The 24,107-nt window shown below is 38.9% G+C and overlaps 1 protein-coding gene across 1 annotated transcript in view; it reads right to left on the minus strand.

The window, feature by feature from the left end:
• Window positions 1–24,107, minus strand: part of DIAPH2 (diaphanous related formin 2) — a 770,217-nt gene that overhangs the window by 433,126 nt on the left and 312,984 nt on the right. The window contains exon 22 of the mRNA XM_027838327.1: window positions 11,566–11,805. Coding sequence (XP_027694128.1) covers window positions 11,566–11,805 — 240 coding nt within the window. The remainder of the gene's footprint in view (window positions 1–11,565; window positions 11,806–24,107) is intronic.

Below are 24,107 nucleotides of genomic sequence, written 5' to 3' on the forward strand. Positions count from 1 at the left end.
TCTATTAAGTCAGGCGCAGAACATCAAAGGAAGCATGACAAAGTAGAAGGAACCTTAGAACCAGGAGAGATCAGGGATGGAATTCCATCTCTGACCCTGACACCTACCCACTGTGCGATCACAGAAGCCATTTAAGCTCAGAGAGCTATAGTTTCTTCATCTGCTAAGAGGAGGATGACACACATACAGTACCTCCCCTCCCCAGCACCCTCAGGCTGATCTAAGAATCAAATGAGATAATGCTGACTCCTGGAATAGAACATTGGCCTAAAATGAATTAAATGAAATCTGAATCTTGCACTTGGGTACAAAAAATCAACTTGACAAATACAAGAAGGGGAAGGTCTGGATATACAACAGTTTTGACAAAGATCTGGAGGTCTGATTGGACTGCAAGCTCAGTCTGAATCAGGAATATGATGTGGCAGCCCAAAAAGTGAACATGATCTTGGGCTGCACTTAGAGGGGCAGTTTCCGGGAATTGGAGGTACTACTGCAACCTGCCCCGGTCAGCTTTCACCTGGAGAACCGAATTCAGTTCCTGAGCCACAGTTTAAGAAGGGCATTGGTAAGCTGGAGAATATCCACAAGAGGACAACCAGGATGGGGAAGGGGTTTGGGGTCCTTGTTACATGAGGATCAGTTGAAAGAACTGGGTCTGTTATGTAAAGGAGGTACTCAAAGTCTTCCCTTTGGCCTTAGAGGGAAGGTCCAGGAGGTGTGAGGGGAACTCGCAAAGATGCCAATTTCAGCTTGGTGTCAGAACCAAAATCAGAGTGATCAGAGCCATCCCCAAAGGGACTGAGCTACCCAGGGAGATCAGCAAACAGAGGCCAGATGGCCACTTGTCAAGGATGGCATAGTAGGGGCTCTTTTTCTGTATGGGTTAGATTAGCTAGCTGTGAAGATCTCTCCCAAAGTTCACCATTTGACCATCTGTAAAGCCAATGTGTACTAATAAACACATGTGTCGTACAGTTAGACATAAAAGACAGATAGGAAGTATCCGATTGAAAATTTCTATTAAAAACATCAAATATATGTTCACATGACTTCATGTTCTGTGTATATACTTCAGTAAACATTATAGCATGCTGTTTAAAGATTATTTGGTGTGGAAGTTTATAGAATAAAAACTGCATCAAACTAAATCCATGAGATATTCTGACTAACTCTCCCTGCCCCGCCCCCCCACTCCTCCCCACCCCTTGTCTCAAACTAAATTGAAAATTTCCCTACTGGTTCAGCACCACAAAGGTGACACATTCTTGTTACAGTTCAGAAAATTATGCAGTGGTTCCCAATGATAATGAGAACCCATTAAGTGCAATACAATAAAATACAATGGACTTAAATAAAGGTCAAGAATCAAATAATCTGAACAAAGCCAACTCTTTCAACATGAAGATGGATATTTTATCCTTAAGTCAACCTGTGCTGCTTAGTTATTTCAAAGGTGCAGAATAGTGAAGCCCAGGCTGACCCTTAAATTACTGGGTCTAATTGAGTCTGGTGGTCGTGACTTACGAAGAGAAGGAATCATGTGTCATTATAGTATACAATATATGACATTTCTTTTTTAAATACAATGTGACTCAAATGAGTTCCTATCCATCTTTTTTTTTCTGGCACTGGTACTGCTCTTAAGAGAGTGAAATGGATGGCGGGGCACAAAACTAGGTATGTGACTAGTGATAGCTGAGAACTTCCCAGGCTTATGAAAATGGGACAGGACTTTAATCTGAGCCTTCATTTTCCTCATCTCTAAGTTGGGAATAATAATTCCTGCCCTGTGTCTGTCACTGAGATGTGGAAAGCATCAAATAACAACATGAAAGAGATTTTAAAACAGGAGACTATAAATTAAAGGGTAGGATGAAGTGAATGGAGACAGTGACGGGGATGACATGAGTGACCTTCTAGATTTACCAACCTGAGGATTGGTTGAAGGATTGGAGATGTTTAGCTTGGAAAGAAAAGACACCAAAATATGATCACCGTCTTCAAGTAGGTGATGGGTATTCACCTCAAGAGGGAATTAACTGCTTCCACGTGGCTGCAGAAGGCAGAACAAGGAGCAATGACGGAAGGGGAAAACAGGCAGATTGGACTTGATGGAAGGAAGAACTGGCTAAGAAGCAAAGCTAGCCAAAAGCAGAAGGAGCAGCATTACGACGAGTTCTCTCCTCTCAGAGGTGCTTTGCGCCATCACTAGGAGTCACTCATCAGCTATCTGTTAGAGAGGATTCTTGTTTAGGTCAAGATGGGATGGGATGGACTCAGAGCTCCCTTCTATCTCTAAGATTTTAAGATTCTGTGAACTTCTGCTTGATAAAATTTACATATTTAATATCATGTTATCTCTGTCTTCATAAGTAAAAGTTATACATATTTTTTTCTAAGATAGCCAAGGCAGACAGGCTCTTTCCTCAAACCCAGCTATGCTCAAGGCATGTGGGGGGGGGGGGGGGTTGGAAAGAGGGAGGCAAAACCATGGGAAAAAGAAACTCGCTGCATCAGAGTGCCTGGAAATGATGCCAGTTTAAGACAATGGCAATTAGATTACTTTAGCTTCATCAACTGACAAGTCTGGAAAGTATTTAAACTCATCAAAAGATTCTTTCAATAATAATTGGGTACCACAATATTGACCATCAAATATTTTTATGGCTAATACTGAAGCCATCAAAAGGGAAAATATCAAAATGATGAAAGATGCTCTGCTAGCAGACGTGTTTCCATTTTAATTATATCTGTAGTTTTGAGAAAAATTGACCCCAAAGATCTAAGGAAAAGTCAAGAATGTTCGCATTACTGTTAAAACATAAAAGGAAATGGCACGTTTTTGAATTGGGGAAGAACATATTTTTCCCTTCCCTCAACATGGCACAGTGGACAGAAACGTGGCCTTGGAGCCAGGGAAGACCTGAGGATAAGTCACACCACTGACACATATTGGCTATGTGACCCTAGGCAAGTAACTTCACCTCTCAATGACTGAGGCAACTTCGTAAGAATACAAACTGCAAATGGATAATTTTGATTACATTAAGTTAAAAAGGTTTTACACAAACAAAACCAATGCAACCAAGATTAGAAGGAAAGTAAAAAGATGGGAAACAATTTTTATTGCCAATGTTTCTGATAAAGGCCTCATTTCTAAAATATAAAGAGAACTGAATCAAATACAAGTCATTCCCCAATTGATAAATGGTCAAAGGATAGGAACAGGCAATTTTCAGATGAAGAAATTAAAGTTATCTATAGTCATATGAAAAAATGCTCTAAATCACTACTGTTCAGAGAAATGCAAATTCAAACAACTCTGAGGTACTACCTCACACCTATCAGGCTGGCTAATATGACAAAAAAGGAAAATGACAAATGTTAGAGAAGATGTGGGAAAATTAGAACACCAATGCATTGTTGGTGGAGTTGTGAACTGATCCAACCATTCTGGAGAGCAATTTACACCCAAAGGGCAACCAAACTGTGCATACCCTTTGATCCAGCAATACCACTACGAGGTCTGTATCCCAAACAGATTACAAAAAAGGGAAAAGGACCCACATGTACAAAAATATTTATACCAGCTCTTTTTGTGGTAGCAAAGAACTGAAAACTGAGGGGATGCCCAGCAATTGGGGAATGGCTGAACAAGCTGTGGTATATGAACGTGACGGAATACTATCGTTCCACAAGAAATGATGAGCAGGTGGACTTCAGATAAATGTGGAAAGACATGAACTGATGCCAAGTGAAGTGAGCAGAACCACTGTGCACAGTAACAGCAACATCGTATTTTTTTTTTATTTTTGGTGAGGCATTTGGGGCTAAGTGACTTGCCCAGGGTCACACAGCTAGTAAGTGTTATGTATTTGAGGGTGGATTTGAACTCAGGTCCTCCTGACTCCAGGGCCGGTGCTCTATGCACTGTGCCACCTAGATGCCCCCATTGTGTTTTTTCTTTATCGTGGTTTTTTCCTTTTCTTCTAGTTCTTCTTTCACAACATGACTAATGTGGAAATATGTTTAACATGATTGTACACGTATAACCTACATCAGAGTGCTTGCTGTCTTGAAGAGGGGGGAGGGAAGAGAGAAAGGGAGAAAAGTTTGGAACTCAAAATCTTACAAAAATGAATGGTAAAAACTATCTTTATTTATAATTGGAAGAATATAAAATACTATTACATAATTTTTAAAAGGATTATCATAAGTATCAACTATTTTGATTTTTTTTAAAAAAGAATATAAATTGCAGAAAAGCAGCAAACTTATATAGGTAAGAGTTCCTTCATCTGGGAGATCCCTGTACCAGTGACACCTCAGCTCTAGTCTCCAACTCTAGACTTACTTTACACCAAAACTGTGCGTACAAAATGATGCTACTAAGACGGCAAAACCTGTGGCAAGATTCTCTTTTGATGCTGGGAGGCCAATGCCTGTGCACCATGGGTATTGTCCACAATAACTCCTCCATTCCTGGGACCTATTATCAATGAATCAATAAGGTTGCATTAAGCACCTACTATGTGCCAGGCATTCTGCTAGGTTCTGGTGAAACAAAGGCAAAAATGAGAAATGCCCTGGGATCAAAAACCTTCCATTTTCCTGGGAATGTGCCCGCATATTCAGAGATGAGTAAACAAATGCTAAATATACTCAGAATAAACACCCAGAAATTGGGGGGGGGAGGCATAGCACTAACAATTGGGAGGAGTAAGAAAAGATGTCCTGAAATAGAGCACTCGAGACACGCCTTGAAAAGAGCTAGAGTTCCAAGAGGTTAAAATGAGGAGACAGACCCCACAAAAGGCACAGAGATGGGATAAGAGACTTGTCACATATGGAGAACAGCTAGTAATAACAACAGTTAACATTAATATAGTGCCGACTACATGCCAGGCACTGTGCTAAATGCTTTACAAATATTATCTTATTTGATTCTCACAACAACCCTGGGGGTGAGGTGCATTTTACAGATAAGGAAACTGAGGCAAACAGAGGTTAAATGACTTGCCCAGGGTCACAAAGATAAGAAGTTTCTGAGGTCACATTTGAGGTCTTCCTAATTCCAGTCCCAGCACTCTATAACTGCCTCTAATAATAGCTATTATTAATAGTATTAGCTGGGACTTCTATGGTACCCTAAGATTTCAAAAGTGATTTACACATTATTTCATTTGATTCTCACAACAAAGAGAAGAGAAGAAGGAGGTGCTGTTATTTTCCACGTTTTACAGATGAGGAAACTGAGGCTGTAAGAGGTCAAGTGGTTTGTCCAAGGGGTAGCTGGGAAATATTTGACAACTGGCTCTCCTAAGCACCACACACTCTTAAGTTGAATATGTATTCTTAATATTTTCTCCATCACTTTCTTAAGCCTAGCCCTAGACAATCAACAAAACAATAAATCAAGCCCAAGTTTGTAGCATGTGCCCATTTCCAAGGTGGAAATACACTGCAAACTGAACACTGGCTCTCAGGAGCCAATTGGTATGCTCAACCAGCTCACCCTTGCCAGGGGACCACAGCTAATAAGTTTGTGAGGTAGGATTCAAACTCAAGTCTTCTTAACTCCCAGTCTAGAGCCCTATCCCCTAATACCACCCAGCTGGCACAACTGGGAGATTCTCATTCATTCACTTGAATAGGCATTTATTGCACCAGGCACTGTGCTAGGTAAAAAAAAAAAAACAAAAAACAAAAAACAAAAAAAAAACCCTCAAACTGTTCTTGTTCTCAAGGAGCTTGCAATCTACTGCTGGTAAACTGTTCAACATGATCCAGGGACATTCCCAAACTTCGCCATATATTTGGCAGGCTCAATAGTGTACGCCTTGGGTCCTTCATAATTAAGTGTACACTCACACAGTCTATGGCTTCTTGCTGAAAGCAGCAAACTGTGCTCTTAACATCACTGAAAATGGAAATTAGCATTAGAACAATTTAGGTGGGGAAAATGGTGTCATTTATTTTTAGCATAATCAGTGGGTTAGGAGGGACAGTTTTCCCCCTTTCTGAAGAAGCAGTTGAGAAAGAATGGTAGCCAATTATTCTCTGAAACTTTAGCTTAAAGTTTTCAGCAACCACAGCTAATCATGCTTTAGCATCTGGCTAATTCAGTTCAGAACAATTTATGTAACGGTGTTCTCTTTATGGAGTCCAGTTAACATCTCTGCCATTTGACACAGTCACAATGGAACAACTGCCTGAACTTTGTCTTTGCAATTCTATGTTTGGAAATAGCAGACATAAATCAACGGGTGAGAGTGAGTGTGTGTGTTTGTGTGAGTATAAGTGTATGGAAGAGTGTGTGTGTTTGTGTGTGTGTGTGCATGCATGCACGTGTGTGCTTTGAAGTGGGTGTGGGAGAGTGGGAAAGGATGGAGGAAGAAAGAGGTTTAAAAATCTTTAGGTCTCTCTCTTTTAAAAACAGCTATTACTACACGATACTATTTCCCAGTAGATTATTTTTTATTTTATTTGAGGATGGCAAAAATCTTTGTGCTGAATCCTTTGAGCATACCTCTAGTGATACATGTCAGATCAGTGCTATATGGAAGAACTTTTATTTGACAAGTAGATGACAGGAAGAAGGCAATCTCCCAAACAGAGGCTGGAAGTATAAAATTCTCCTGTAAGATTAATGTTCTCTTTTGTTTCAATACCTAAATAACTTACTCATTCTTGTTTCAAAGAAACCCATTTATGTCCATAAATTGTGTGAACATAAGCATGTGACAATAAGGATATAAAATGTATCGTATAATGGGGTGCTCTTCAAAGTATGTTAATTTAATTAAAGCAAAAATGGGTATGGATAATATTTAACAACATTCCCCCTAAAATGTGGAACACGACTTGCTGGAATAAATAATGAACATGAAGAATTCTGAGAAGGGTCAGACCTAAGACTATGAACTGAAGCAACATGAAATAAACAGAACCAAGAAGACAGGCTATTCAATAGTTACAACATGGAAAGAACAATGATAAACCCCCCAATATTTGGTAATTATAATGATCAAGCTTGGCCCTGAAAATGAGGAAAGAATCCATAGGCCTCCTTTTATTTTCAAAGTGGAAGAGGGCCTCTGAGCACAACACACAGCCTGTACTGTCAGGCTCAGCTCATGTTTGCAGATGTGACGAACTGAAAGCTCTCGCTCTCTCTCACTCACTCTAATTCTTTTTTAAAAATTTATTGATATGTTTTGTTTTTACATTATCTAGCTATCTGCTGCATCCCTAACCCTTTCTCCTCTGAGAGAGATATCCCTCAGCAAAAGATTTTTTCCTCCCAAAGGGGAAGAAGACAAAAAATTCAACAGAACTGATCAATACATCAAAAAAAAATTAAACCTTTCTCTTTCTCTTCTCTGCTTCTCTGTGTCTCTCCCCCTCATTTTCTTTCTTTCTTTCTTTCTTTCTTTCTTTCTTTTTTTTTTTGGCTAGGCAATGGGGTTAAGTGACTTGCCTGGGGTCACACTTCCAGTAAGTGTTATGTGTCTGAGGCCACATTTGAACTCGGGTCCTCCCGAATCCAGGACCGGTGCTCTATCCACATCTTCCCCTCATTTTCTCTCTCTCACTCCCCCTCCTCCCTCTTCCTCTCTCTTTCTCTCTCACTTTTTCTTTAGTACAAGAGATAGTTTAGGGGAAAGAAGGTATTTGGAAATGAAGGTGCTATATTAACAAATGACATTTTTTAAAAATAAAAATTATGGATGTGGATAATACTTAGTTTCAATATATTTTTATGTTTTTCAATTTTTAAATATATTAAATTTTTAACTAGATACAAGGCCAGAAGGATCCCTAGATGACAGAGTTAGAACTAGAAAGAACGTCTGAGGCAATCTCCTAGAAGCCCCTCATTTTACTGATTAAGAAACCAATCCCAAAATGTTCAACAATTTGTCTGAGATCACATGGGTGTTCATTTTCAGACACCGGTTTTGAAACAGTTCCTCTGCCTGGTGCCACTTCCAGTGGACCACACTGCCTAGGAAATCAGATCGTTCTGACTGAAAAAAGGCCTTCCCAGTTTCACTGCCCTCCTCAGACCCACACTGGCAAATGACGTCCCCTTCTCAGTGCCTTGAGCAACTCTCCTAGGCTCAAAACTGCAGAGTAGAATCGCAGGATTACAAAATCCAAACATTAGAAGGTACCTGAACAGTCATCCAATCTAATTCATACGCAAGCCGAACCCCCACTAAATCATATCCATCAGAAAGTTATCCAGCCTCTGCACCTTTTAAGGCAGCCCATTTCACAGATGGATAACCCTCATTGTTAGGAAATTTTCAACCAAAAGCTGCTCAGCAGTTGGAGATTTGCATTCATAAAATGAGTTTCCTCATCTAACTCACAGGTCTGTACCAAAAAGAAAAAAAAATCAATTACCGAACCTCTTTCATGACCACAAGGGACCTCAACGGTGGGGGTTTCAAAAGACTCAGAGGAAACATAGGTAGATGATCTCATGGACTACAATGCTTCAAGGGAAGTCAGCCAGGAGGGATGGGAAATGCTTAAGAAGGAAATTCTGAAGACAGAGAGAGAAACAATTCCAATGAGGAGGAAAAATGAGATTTGTCTGAAGAGACTGATGTCTAGGCATAAGAAACTCACAAGCCAAATTAGATTTTAAAAAGAAATGTGCAGAAGATGGAAGCAAAGCTAAGTAACAGAAGATGAATATAAGAGCGAGGCAGAGTACTCTGACAAAGTGTCAGGAATGCTATAAGGCTCAGAATGAGCTAAGGCTGTCGAGAGAAGCTAAGGATAACAAAAAGCAAGATTTGTTTTGGTTTGGGATTCTGTAGTGATATTCGGAGGAAAAGGAACATCCAAGAAAGGGTAGAGCTTCGCCTGGGGTAGATGGTACAATGATAACTAACAAAAGAGAGAAGGCAGAGATGACTCCTCCACTGGGCCAAAGAGACTCACTTCTATGCTGAAATTCACAGAAACAAAGCAACAGAGAGATGACGCCATAGTTAAAAAGGCCCAGGTGCCCCTGTGGAATTCACATCACCTGGCCCTGATGAACTCCACCCTCAGGCCCTGAAACGACTGGCAGATGGAACTGCTGAGCCACTGTCAATGATACTGGAAAGATCATAGAAAACAGGAGGGCTAGCACATGATCGAAGAAAGGCAAATAATGTTCCAACTTCCAAAAAAGGGAAGAGTGTAAACTATAAGCCAGTGAGGGTGCCTCTGATTGTGGGGAAAATTCCAGAAGGCACTGTTAAAGAGACGGTAGGTGACCATCTAGAATCAGAAGCAGTGATTACAAAGAAGGTGCATAGCTTCATGGAGAGTGGATCAGGGGAGACAAACCACATTGTCTTTTCATGAGAAGAGGAAGGGGACACTGGGGAGATACTTTACCCAGATTTTCAGGAAGCTTTTTTAAAGTATCTCATACCATCCTGTGGAAAAGATGGAGAAAGAGAGAGCAGATCTGTGGTTCTCAAAATTTTCCACAGTGGTTGAACTCTTCCATTAAAAACAAACAAATAAGCCTTTGGCAGAAATCTTACAGTAAAATCTTTTTAAATGATCTGTTAAACAACATAGGGTTCATTTTTTTTAAAAAGTACACTTGAGGTATTTCAGGGTTTTCTGTTAATACAATTCCCAATGGATTCAGAACCCGTGAATGGCCAGGCTCAACGAAGCCTTGTTACTGTTAAGAAGTCTTGGTAGGTAATAAGTCTCTCGATGTCAATGTGGCAAGGGATCTTTAGTGGAGAGTCCCAGGGATCTGGGCTTGGTTCTGTGCTGTTTAAAGGTTCCTCAACTTTACAGATAACCCAAAGCTGAGGCAGATAGCTAACACAGTGAACAATGGAGCAAGGATCCCAAATAATCCCAAGGATAGCCAAAAGCACTGGGCTGAATCAAATATGATGAAATTCAACAGGAATAAATGGAAAGTGTTGTGCTTTCATAAAAAAAAAAAAATGAACTTTCTAAGTTCAAGATGTAAGAGGCATGGCTAGACAGAAGTTCTGGAAAAGATCGGGAGGTTTTAGTGGACAGCAAGGTCACTATGAGTTAATAAGGCAATGAGGCAGTCAAAAAAAGCACATTTGATCCTGTACTGCATTTAAAGGGGCATAGTTTCCAAGAATAGGGAGAGCATCATCCTGCTATACTTTGCCCCAATCAGAGCTCATCTGTGTCCAGTTTTAAGCACAACAGGTTAAGGATACTGATAAACTAGAGTGTGTTTAGAATGGTGAAGGGCCCTGGGGTCACTGCACTGGAGAAGCAGCTGAAGGACTTGGGCGTGTTTAGCCTAAAGACAAGTAGATCCAAGGTAAAAAGATTGGTGTCTTCAAGTATTTGAAGGGCTCTTATGTAGAAAAGGGATGAGATTTGTTCCATTTGGCAGGAACCAGAAGCAATGGATGGAAGGTGCAGAGAGGCCAGTTTAGATTTGATACCCTAATAATTCAAGCTGCCCCAAAGGAGGTGTGGGAGGATTCCCCTCCTTGGAGATCTTCAGGAAGAGGAGATTCCCTTTATGTAGAGGTTGGATTAGATGGCCACTGGGATCAGGACATTCACCTAGGCTCCTGTCATTTGCAATGTGTTTTCCTTAAAACAATCCTAGGAGATACTAGGGCAATACAAGTATAATCTATAAAGGATGGTCCTAGCTCAAAGAGGTTGGGAGACCTGCCCATGGTCACATGGTGAGAGCAGAAGAGCTTAGGGCATCTCTGACCCCAACTCCAATGTTTATGCTCTTTAATAAATGGCCACCTTGGCTGAGAAGTCAGGAAGACCTAGATTGCTGCCCCAATATCAGAGCAGTCATCAAGTCATAATATAACATGCAATGCACTACAGATTTCCAACTTTCAATTAATACAAGAGAATCCTGGAACTAGCAAATGTCGAAAAGGGAAATAAATCAAATCACTGAAAAACTATTACTACACAAGCATACATGTGACAACTACCAAAGCATTACTTTTTATTTAGGGGTGGCAAGAGGGATCACTTTTAATTCAAAGATAAAGAAAAGAGCTGTGAGATTTTGCTAAGAAACATAAAGGTTACATGCCCAATCTCCATATTCCAGATTCACTACAGTGTAGCCTCTGTACATGGTAAAAGCTAGTTAAGCCATGCCTAATCTGCATGCATGTCTAGGCATACAAAGGCTTAAGTATTCAACAACCTCATCTCATCCATTTTCCATTTATTTAATAATCTTTTATTTTGTCTTAGTCGGAATAAAATGAGAGCTTAAAGAGTGATTCATATTCATTATGACTCGCGTGAAGGTTGGATTTTCGGGTTTCTAAATCACATTTAAAATTGCACTCTGAGAAAGAAAAATACTAGGGCACCTGAATTCAAGGCTACGAGGGTCATGGCATGGAAGGAGCACAAAAGAACTTTCTCCTTGTTTTCCTAACTCAGTCTTTCCTTTGGTGTTTCTGTGTGTTTTTGTTTTTAACAATTTAAATCAGTAATGCAAGTAGCCACAATCATCAGCTTCTCTGAGAATGTGATTACATTTCAACCTACCTTACAAAGAAAGTTGATGTTGAAACCCAGCGATTGGGCATTTCGGGAGCCTGAGTTCATGTAGTTGCCAACCAGGAGAACCAGCTCTAAGAGTCGATTAAAGCTTTCACTCTTTTTCATTTCTTCACAGGCTAGAGTTACTGCCATGATGCTGGGTTTGATGTTGTTTACATGTTCTTCAAACGTGAGCTTGAAAAGGATGCTATGGAGACGAGGTCTTAACATTTTCACTGAGCTCATCTGCAAGACAAAGGGATTCTCTGTAACAATGCACATTCGGAAAAAAAAGAAAGTTTCCTTTAGAGTTCCCTCTGGCAAGAGAGAAGCTCATGCAGAGCTCTGGATTATAACAACTCCATAAGCTGTACCTCCTAGAAGGGTCTTTTTAACCTTATGTTTTTCCTTAGATATCCAGTTGGGAGAGTGTACCAGAAGTTTCTCGGAAAACAGTGCGCTATTCACCTTGGACAACCCAGTATAATGAGAGTGACCACGTTCATTAGAGAATCAGTCAGGTTCGACAGGTACATTTATGTACGATGACTGCACTATTAATGGCCTCCTCAAATGCATATACTTTCAAGGGCCTTCCTCAAGATAATTTAGGAAAATCTGCTGCAGGATATTGAGAGGAATGAGTAGGCCAAATGCAGAGAGGCAATGGCAAACAACACTGGTGAGGCTTGATTTCCTAAGAAATTACCTATTGATATGCTGTTTAAAATCCTCATACTGGCTGTGATTGAGCAATTAATACATTTTTCAAGAGTATGAAGTACTCCTTAGATTTCTATTCATTATATATATACATATGTGTATATATATATATATATATATATATTAAACATTCATGTTCTTTATAAAGAATTTCAAACAAATGGCAGGATATGGATGCTAAATGTGTCATGGTAAAATCATAGGAACTTACTTTAAAGTACACATTTCAAAGATCCTTATGTTGGTTTTGTCCAAAGCAGTTCATCTTGGTTTTAATTACTTGTTTCAGAGCCTGAGTGCACATTAGACATTCCCTTTGGAACAGTTGCCACAATTATGAACGCTTTCTTAATCTTTCATAACCTATGAATAAAAAAACCTGGCCTACACATAACAATTTTCAGTCTAGCAATGAGTGACTGGGCTAAGAGAGAAGCATATTCTAAACAAACAAAAAAAGGATTCTAATTTCTAATCACATAGATATTCATACACATTCCTTGTTCCAAGCACAGTGCCAGACATATAGTATGTACTTAGCAAGATATTGTTTGGCCTGATGTTTAAAAAGAGATTTTACCACTAACATAGGAATAATAATAAAAATAGTTATTAGCGTTTCTATAGATCTTTAGGGAGTGCATATATACATATACACACACACATATATATTTTATAATATATATGTGTATATGTGTGTGTGTATATATATATATGTATACACACACACATACATGTGTGTGTATGTAAAATTTTATCCTCACAACAGTCCTGTGAATTAGATGCTATTATTATCCCCATTTTACAGATGAAGAAACTGAAGCAGAGAGAGGTTAAGCAAATTAACCAGATCACACAGCTAGCAACTGTCTGAGGCAGGATCTGAACATGGGCCTTCTTGACTCCAAGGGCAGAGCTCTATCCATAGTACCACTCAGCTGCCTCCACAAGGAAGTCTACAGCACTCTGAACTAAAGCCTAATTCCATCTGTCTTTCCTCATCAGAAAAGCATAATCCAATCTTTCTTGGAGCTCTTGCAATTTGATCTATCAGAGGGGAAAATTATAACCAAATTTGGTGTGGAAATATAAATCGTTATTTCTCTTCATTCTCTCAACCTGACCCACTTCATTCAGATCTCTCCTTTGGTTCTTTAATATGTCTCCTGTGAGGCAGGCGTCACCCTTCGGAATGAGTATCCTTTCCAAATAAAAAAGGCGATCTGAAGAATAATTCTAAAGACAGAAGATTATGTGAAGTCTCTTGGTTCAGGGGGTCTCATCCTGTCCCTAGATATTTTAGCATATGACCCAGTTCTGTCTGAGTATAGCAGATTTTGGACAAGAATTTACAGATCACTAATTTCTGTTACGTGTCAAATAAAGGCTTTCAAATTTTGATGCCACTTCTTTTCCATTCCCCTTATATTCCACCTCACTAATAGAGTAGGAATTCTAGACAATTAATTTATTATTTTTTGGATTCTTTCAAAGAAATAAAAGCAATATACCTTCAAGGTCTGCATGTCCAGATAATCACTTAGCATTTGTCCAAACAAGTAGTATACGCTGATTATGATCTACCAATTTACATTCCTAATTCATTCTTTGAAATTTAAAGTTCAAAACAACATTCATGGACATATATTGTACCCCCTTGCCAATGGATGAATTATTCAGCCTCTGCTTAAAAAAAAAAAAAAAAAGAAGAAAAGGAAAAAAAAAGAAAAGCTCTTGTAACATGCTCAGGGGTCACACAGCTAGTAAGTATAGGAAGCTGAATTTGAACTCAGATCTTCATGACTTGAAGTCCAGTGTTCTTATTCACTATACCACCTAGCTGCCATGAAAATAGCTAGCATTAATATGTTGTTTTACTGTTTGTAAGGAATTTTACAAGTCAGATCATTTGAAAATTATAACAACCCTAGGAAGCAGTTATTATTATTCCTATTTTACAGATGAGGAAACTGAGGCTCAGAGAGGTTAAGTGACTTGACCAATGTCAAATCTGTAGTAACTCTGGTGTCAAATTTGAACTCAAGTTTTTCTCATTCTTAAGGCCAGCAGTCTCTCCACAGCACTATGAACTGCCTTCAGAGTCCCTATTCTACTCCAATCCTATGGCCTGCTCCTTCCTTCTCAATAGTGATGGGTCAGGACTCTCTAATTCTCTCAGCCCTTGTCCTTGTATGGGCAGGGAGCTACCAATTACAATCTTTCCAATAAGATATTGGACCACCATTTGTGGTTGGTAGACAATAAGCACTTAATAAAGGCATGTTTATTATCACTATACTCTTCAGTCCATTAGGCCTGTATCTGCTGTTATCATACCCACCAGACTCCCAGGAATTGACAATGTACCCTAATGACCCATAAATGGACTTTGCCATCCATCCTGAAGCTGCCCCCTTGGGAGCAGTTAGACTCTTCTAACCAACCTGCTGCTGAATTCTTCCATACGTGTGGTCTCTCTCTCCCAAATAGAACGAGTTCCTTGAGAACAGAGACTGTCTCACTTTCCTATTTTTATTCATGGTGCTTCAGTTAGTAGGAATAGTAAACTAGACATGTGGTTTCACTAACTCAGGACTCCCAAATGAGCAATCTCTCTCTAGCAATGCACATTCACACCTTCCGCAAAATTTGGAGAGTTGTGCAGATGCCGAGAAGTTAACAGATTTGCCCAGGGACTAATATTAAGAGAAAGTCAAAAGCCTGTTCCCAAGAGTCAGAGTTCACCTTCGGGAGTTCTTTCCCTTAGTACAATTCCCTTAGATTGGTTCCACCACTCCTTAGATATGTTACTTGGGCAAGTCAGTCAATAAGCATTTATTAAAAGTTTATCGGGAGAGAGATACAGTGCTGTGCTCCTCAAATAAATATATGGGGATACATGCAGTCCCTGCCTTCAAAGAGCTTACATTCTTATGGGGGAAAATAATATATAACAGGGAACTGGATAATGGGAAGAAAGTACCCATGAGGAGGGAGGAATATACTGGTATAACGTGGAGAATAAAGCATGGCTACTCTGAGGCCTTCTTCAAAATGCAGGTTCTGTGAGAAACTCACTGACATGAGAAGGTGCTTGTGCTTGCCGAGGTGGAAGGAGAAGGCAGTTGAAGTATGGTAGCCAAAGTGAGAGAGTACATAGTAACTTAACCTTCTGAGCCTTAGTTTTCTTTCCTATCAAATGACAATCTCAACCCTCACCTGACTTTTCCAATAGGGCTCCAGTGAGAATCAAAGATTAGAAATGTACAAAAACGAGATCTGTAACATCACTAAGGGCATTGCAAATGAAGGTAGCATAACTATGCAAACAAAATCCATTCCTAGACAAAAGATAGCTCCACACTTCAACACGTAGTTATTAAGTACCTATTATGTGCCAGGCCCATGCTAGACTTCTGGGGATAAAAGTAATCCCTTCCTGCAGTAGCTTCATATACACATAAAAGGAATTAGAGAACACATACAAAATAACTACTAAGTCCTGGGGGTAGGGTGGGTGAGGGGGGAAGAAAGCACTATGGGGGCAAATCAGGAGAAGCCCCTTAGAAGAGATGGCACCTGAGCTGAGCCTTGAAGGGAGCTAAGATGCCAGGAGGGTGAAAAGATGCAAAAGAGAGTCACAAGCACAGAGGTAAAAATGGAGACCAACAAACAGGTGAGTTTGGTTGGAACATCAAGTGCCTGAGGGCGTGCGGTGCAATCTGCCTGGAAAGATCACTTGGAGCTGCTCTCCAAAGGGCTGGAGCTGCCAAAGCAAGGAGGTTGTATGGAATCCCACAGACAAGACAGAGCCAATGACTCCTTTCCAGCAGGAAACTGACAGAACAGGCAACAACATTTCCTGTTGAAGAGAAGTCTTTGATTCCAATCAATTAAACAAGTTTACTACAGTGCAAGGCAGTGTGCTAGGCTAACTAACATATATAAATAATACATCCCCAGCCAGGTATAGAATTATTAAAAGACACTTGAGTACACCTAAGTGATACAAGTAAATAGAACAAAAACTATGTTGAAATACGTTTGTTTTCAGTTGTCATCCCTTGCAGCACTGAAGATGACTGGCATTCTTTGTTTTATTATTCATTCCTTGAAGTGCTGTGGGACATTGACCACAGTGGTGTATTATGGCAGGGATTTATTTGTGTTATGAGGTACTTGTCTATCAAAACCACATCAACGGGCTCTCACTTCTTGTGCTGATTTGCACTATGTTAAAAAAAATGCAGTGAGAGCAGCTACAAGTGGGTTATTTCCCCACAGAGTTGGACGTACTTTTGTTTATAATTTAAGTCTTACATACTTCACTACTTATGCAGCTGGTGAATACTGCTCCGCCATCCCAATGTCACATTCATTTGCAAAAAAAGGCAACAACCATTAAAGCACATGCCAATGTGTGCTCATGCTCACGCGTGTGCACATAGACTGATCCCTATAACCAAGGGATCCCTATAACCATGCTGCTACATGTAGAAAGAGAGCCTATCATTAGCCTGCAATCTTTCTGAAGCTCATCTTTTTGGAGCTGGGAGCGACCTCAGAAGTCATTTAGACCAGCCCTCTCTTGTTTGACAGATGAGGAAACTGAAGCAGAGAGGTTAAGTGATTTTCCAGTGGTCACAGAGTTGGTAAGTGGTGGCAATGGGATTTGACACCAGGTCTTCTGATTCTAAATCCAATGCTCTTTCTTACATGTATGTATTTGTGTGTGTGTGTGTGTGTGTGTGTGTATTCTTGTCCAAAATGAACAAGTGAGCTATTAAAGCAAATATGGATCAAATTTCCATGCTAAAACTCAAAAATGTAAACAACTGTCATTTTTATTTAAAATAGACAAATGTAATTTTATACCAAAAGAAGCACAATAATATATATGTATATGTGCTTTGTGCCCTTTGCAAATATGTGCATTTATTTGGGACTACAAGGGATGTCAGGCATCAGTTAGTCCAACTCCTTCATTTTACAGAAACTGAGACATAGAGGTGAAGTGACTTGCCCAAGGTCAAATGGGATTTCAACTGACTCCAAATCCAGTTCTTTTTCAAGTGAACCAAACCACCCACTTAGAAGGGTCTATTCTCTTTGATAGTGTTTACCACATGTTTCATCGTGGAATACAGATCTCTCTAGATTCCCTTGTACTCTTTATATGCGTCATTTTTATGGTACCATAACAATATATTATAATAACCTACAATAATTTACTCAATCATTGTCCAATAGTTGGAAATAGAAATTATTTCCAATTATTAGCTAGCACCAATCAAAGAGCAATAGATACTTCTATATAGAGAGTTCCTCCCTTTCCTTTCTTGTAATATATCTAGGGCAACAGGAAACTGTGGGCTCCAGACCTATGAGAGGGTAACAAAATTATTACAAGACAGCCCTGAACCCACATGCGCACCAAATATTGCCGTTCAGAATTTTCTTTAGGTCCTAAAATATGCAGCAAGAATGAGTATAACAAAAAAAGGAAATATATACCCTTTGTACACAGAATCTGTAAATAGGCATTACATTTTTTTCCCCAAATTTAGACGATGTGATTAATGACATAAAAAAATCAGTTAAAATGTTACCAGAAAAAAGTGGGAAGGAACAAGGCCTGGCAGTACCAGATCTTAATTTATGTTCCAAAGCTATAATCATGAAAAACATTTGGTACTGGGTAAGAAAAGGAGTTGATCAGGGGAACAAATTAGGTACACAGTATACAGAAACAAATGAACACAGTAGTCTACTGTTTGATAAACACAAAGATCCTGCCCACTGGGGCATGAACTCATAATTGTTAGGAAAACTGAAAGGAAGTCCAGCAGAAATTAGGTTTAGGTGAAGATTTCACAGGGTATACCAAGATAAGCTACAGATGACTATGAGAGTATATAGGGGAATAAGTCAACTTTACAAGAATAAGAGCTATTCCCCAGTTGACAAATGGTCAGAAGATATAAATAGGCAGTTTTCAGAAGATAAAATCAAAGCTATTAATAGTCATATGAAAAAATTATCTAAATCCCTAATAATTAAAGAAATGAAAATTAAAAGTGATTCTGAGGTTCTATTGCCACACTCCTTGAATTGGCAAAATTAACAAAAAAGGAAAATGCTGGAGGCGTGTGGGAAAATAGGTGCACTAATATGCTACTGGTGGTGATGTGAACTGGTTCAGTCATTCTGGAAAGTAATCTGGAAAATAATCTGGAAATTATTCCTCCAAAGTTCTTAAAATGTGTATACCCTTTGACCCAGTGATATCAACATTAGGTATATACCCCCAAATAGATCAAATAAAGAGAGAAAAGGATCCATTACATTAAAAAAAAATTTACTTTTTGTGTTGGCAGAGATTTGGAAACTGAGGGGATACCGTCAACTAGGGAAAGGTGGAACAAGTTGTGGTACATTAATGTGATACAATGCTATACCATCTTAGTACATGTCTTTAATAAAAGGTAGTTAAGCCTAATGACTTATTGTAAATAGGAAGCTTAACAGTGGGGGATTATGAGCTACAGCAGTAGAAATAGCCACCCCCAGTATTAGCCCCAGGAGTCTTGAGAGCAGTCTACCCTCTGGGACTGCAATTTGAGAGAACACTCTTGAGAGTTATTACATTTCCAACCATGAATAACTGAGTATAATCCTACAAGGGGAAAAAAATGGAACTTTAATAATATAGAGGACTTTCGATCAAAACTGAGCAGAAACAAAAAATTGAAAACACAGGAGTCAAGAGAAACAGAAAAAGGTAACTAGATTTAAGGAAATGAGAACCAAGATATTATCTGTGCAGTTCTAAATTAAGGATTTTCTGCATCTAATCTAAAGCCTTTGACTGATTAATTGATTCCACAAAAGGGTCCAGGCCTTGCTCACACTCAGTTCAACCTTACAATTGACTCAATAGAGAGATTCTCACCTAATAAAGATATGGGGACTAATTGGGGGAGGGGGGAGGTTACCAATTCAGGTGCCAATTCTCCTTTACGTATACAAAAGAAATACAAAATGATTGAGGGAGAGCCCCTAACAACTAGAGGGAACCAGAAAATTCTGTTCCCTCCTGGGAGATAACACTTGAGTTGAGCCTTGGAAAAGAGCTGGGTGTTCCCAGAAGTAGAGCAGAGGAGGGAGTGCCTTCCATGCATGTGGAAGGGTGGCCTGCTATATGATAATGAGCTGTGTAGATGTCACATTCCTGGACAATACTTACGGTAAGCTCCTCCGAGGTAGGGACTCCATTGTTTTTCATCTTTATAGGCTCAGTACCAAGTACAGGGACTTGCACAACACAGGTACTTAATAAAAGTTTGTCAATGGATTAAAACAGTCCTGGGATGTAGCAATGCAGGCCTGTACTAGGGCATCTGCACTAAAAATAGAAAGGATTGGAGGTCTGTGAAAGGTATTGTGAAGATATAATCAACAAGATTTGAAAATGCTGTGAATGTGGGTGGTGAGGGAGAAGGAGGCAAAGATAACAGCCAGGGTGACTGAGTTAATGGCAGTGCCACTGACAGAAATAGGCACATGAATTAGGAGGAAAAAAATAAAAGGAACAAGAACACGAAAGCCTGCATGGGAAAATTATAATATACAGAAGACTTTATGTAACCAATTTGTACCTCCAAAAATCATCAAGCCAACTGATTTTTTTTTTCCAGAGAAAATTAAAGGTACCTCTCAAGATGAACATACAGCACATACACATACCCATGAGAAGTAAAAGAAGTGGATATACTAAAGACATTAATTAGAAAATACAGAATACTTGGAATAATAAGAAAGAAAGAAAAAGACATGTGACTTCATCAGCAAGTAAGCAAATGTGAAAAATATTACATTGCTAACAACCCAGAGAAGTCAGTATTCTGTATGAAAACGAATGATCCGTTTAAGTCAATAAACCTTTAACACCTACTGTGTGCAAAGCACTGTGCCAGGCACTGGGAGCCACACAATATTTTGCTAACATCCAGCTTACTTTCTATCCTCAAAGAGCTTACAACCCAGTAGGATCCAGCCATGTGGATGCAGGGGAAAAATGATTATTTCCTTTTAACCCTATTATGCCATCTTTAATAGAATGCCTCCATTTCAGTTCATCTTGGCTTGGGAATGGTGCTCCCAAATTTCACTGGAAAGGGAGTGGCCTTCCTGCCCCAGACATTTTAAAACACAAAGTAAAAATTCCAATGGGCCAGCAGCAGGTGCTGGTAATCCAGGCCTTCCATTGTAAAGGTTTTCATGTGCTCAACTCTCCACGTCTTCTTGTCAGATTATAGCTTCACAATGTTTTTAATTGAAAAAATATGGGTAATTTTGAAGTCAGAAAAACAAAGTACCGATTACTAAAAGAACTAATTATTGCCTTCCTTTCCTCAGAAGATGTGTTAGTTTAACAGACATACACAATATGGGTCTGTATCCCCAGGTAGAGATACTCAACATTCCACACTCCTGCTGGGAATTCTGTCATAGCCTTTCCTGATAAGGTTTGTGGATTTTTCTTAAAGCCAAAGAAATGTGTGTAATTAAGATGATGTCCTAAACTAGAGTCTGAAAGGGAAAGGTTAGGGAGCAAGCCATTGGCCGGCTGTGTGGCCAGGCTTCCCCAGGCAAACCAGTATTAGCCCACTCCAGAAGGAAACCAGGATTTCAGGAATGCCAGGATTTTCATCAGGTTTCTAGGCAAACCTGCAAGAGCTTATGTCGTCCTCCTAGCATGAGTCTAAGACAGTGGTTCTCCAACTTTTTGGTCTTAGAACCCCTTCCCCTTTACATTCTTAAAAACTGAAGACTTCCCAAGAGCTTTTGTTCATGTGGGTTGTAATCTATCAATATTTACTATATTAGAAATTTAAATATCTTAGCATTATTATGAAAAGAGGTTTGACCTTTCAGACCCTCTAAAAGGGTGTGAGGGACCACCAGGAGTCCCCAGATCATGCTTGGAGAACCACTGGCCTAAGCTTATGCTGACAACGCCAATACCAGTAAGTACATTAACATCACCAATCCCACGAGGACATGCCTTCCAAGTGTCTGTCACAAGGAGAAATTACACTGATTGTGATTTTCACTTGAAATTAAGATTATACTTCAAAAGCATCCAAATGTTTGATTTAACATATAATTGTTCTAAAGCTATGAAAATGTATGTGGTACGCCAATTTTCATTCAGAAACAGGACAGATATCAAGTTGGACATTTCAGTAAGTAACCCAATGACAATATATTCCTCTGCTTAATGCATTTTAAATATCTAACTGACCTTTATTAAAATTGATGGGCATACTGATTATGTAATTAAGGTAAATTATTAAAACACCAACGTGTTGATGCTAAGAAATCTACTTTTCTTCAACTCAATTTGTAACTTCTTATTTTCTCTTACACTTGTGTCTGAAACATATTCTTACTAATAACACAAGTCAGATTGCCCTTAGTTAACTTTTTCCTATAATAAAGACAGTTGCTACTCCAATTAGATGATAAAATTTTCTTTTAAAAAAAAGTCATGCCAAATCCTAGGTAAAAGTAAAATTCAACTACATTTTTATGCTAACAGATAATGTAATCTATTGGACATCTTCAGTAAGGTTACTAAGTTAGTAGCTGGGGACACTGTAAGAAGGCACTTAATAAAGCCTCTCATAATATTCTTGCAGAAAAGATGAAGAAATATGGGCTGAATGATAGTGCATTTGCATCAGTTTAGAACTACCTGAAAAAAAAAAAAAAGAAAAAAAAAACTCCCTGAAAGACCAAACTGAAAAAGCATGAAGAGATGAACACTACAATCAAGAAAGTCTGCAAAAGATGACCACGGGATATTTTCCCCAGCCTTTCCCCGTTAAATATTTTTCAGTAATTTCTGTAAATGTCTTGAAAAAAATATATATATACATATGTGTGTGTGTGTGTGTGTGTGTGTATACTCATCAAATTCAGAGATAACACAAAGCTAGGAGTGATAGCTAATATATTAGATGAAGAAATCAAGATGTAGAAAGAGCTTGAACTCTAGGAATGCTGGACCAAAACAAGAACAGCCCCCAAATGAACACCTCTTCACATAGTGATGCTTCCTGAATGCCCTCCTAGAGATGTTCCTTTCCAAATTGAAGCAGGCCAGTCCTTGGGAAAACAGTTCCCTATTATATTCCACCCCTCTCCAAGCCTTTCCAGCTGGGCTAGATTTGATAGAGCTAATATTCCCCTGGCGTAGAGGTCATAATGAGGCATCCAAGGAAGATGTCAACTGGAGTTATTTATGACATTTCCCATAATCAATCTATAAAGCTGAAATTTAGGGACACAACTATTGTCTTAGTAATTTCCTTCCTAAATGTGATATTTCACTAACTTCTCTGGGTGTTTCAGATGGTGGTGTATTAAATCACTCACTGCCTACAAAAACTGCTTTATAATATCTTTGATCTTCCAACAAGTGGGTGTGTAAGGATGGTGGGCAGTGAAAAAAAATGGCCAAGTTACTATTCACGTACTCAAAGGCAAAGAATTATTTATGGTTATGAGTATAAAGAAAATTGCTCCATTTTATATTTTGCTTTGAGTTTCAAAGCTCTATTGTTATTTTATGTCTCCAAACTTTGTTTCTTCACTATGATGCCAAACAGATTCTTCCTGAATGACTTCTTTAGAAAACTAATACATTTTCCCAAGATAAACTACATTCACGGAAAATGCCTTCCAGGGACCTGGATGATATTCTGACTGAAAACACACAACCATCACACAGAGATGAATGTTCCAGGGGTACTATGATCTAGGAAATCTTTGATCTTTGATATATGTCACTTAAAGTGTTTCTATTTAATACCTAATTAATTTGGTTGACCTTTCCCTTAATTCTAAAACTTCAATTAAAGTAAAACTTAACTAAGATTTTTTTACCTGGTCACCTGGATTGTTTCTGATGCTCAAAGTTAAATACTATGGGTATAATAATGATACTGATGATAATAATAATAATGATAATAGCTAATAATTATATAGCACCTTAAGGTGTACAAAGTGCTTTACAAATATTATCCCCTCTGATTCTTACAACTTTTGAAGGTATATAGTAATATTATCTCCATTTTACAGATGGGGAAACTGAGGCAAATAGCAGGTAAGCGGCTTACTCAGGGTCACACAGCTAGTAGGTGTCTAAGGCTAGCTTTGAATTCAAGTCTTCCTGACTCCAGGTCCATCGCTCTACCCACTGTGCCACCTAGCACCACACAATCCTATTGCATCTATTTGAGTGAGGAAATGTATTAAAGTACAACTGTGCATAATAAACAGTTTTCACATCTTCAAAAACAAGGGTTTCATCATAATCTGCTTTGTAAGTATCCTCTCAAACTTTAATCTAAAACTGGATTTTGGAAATATAAAAGTCTAAGTCACAGGATCCTTCTTTGAGGAAAAGGATCAATCTACAGTATTTTGAGTGCAAGAAGAGCATAAAAGGTGCCAACTGCTTAGCTCTATGATGAACTACCAAAATCATGACATGGAGCACATCTCATCAGGTACCCTGACAACTTCTAATGAAAGTCATTCAGCTTCTTGGTTGCTTCCAGACTGGGATAAATAATAATTTAAAAGTATATGTGATGTAAGATGATCAACTGTGAATGATTTAGCTATTCTTAGCAATACAATGATCCACAACAATTCCAAAGGACTTATGATAAAAATGCTCTCCACCTCCAGAGAAAGACCTGATGGAGGCTGAATGCAGATTGAGGCATACTTTTTTTTAACTTTCTCTATTT

This window comes from Vombatus ursinus, unplaced genomic scaffold, assembly GCF_900497805.2.
Source record: "Vombatus ursinus unplaced genomic scaffold, bare-nosed wombat genome assembly UNPS02004577.1, whole genome shotgun sequence".
In the NCBI taxonomy this organism is placed as follows: domain Eukaryota; kingdom Metazoa; phylum Chordata; class Mammalia; order Diprotodontia; family Vombatidae; genus Vombatus; species Vombatus ursinus.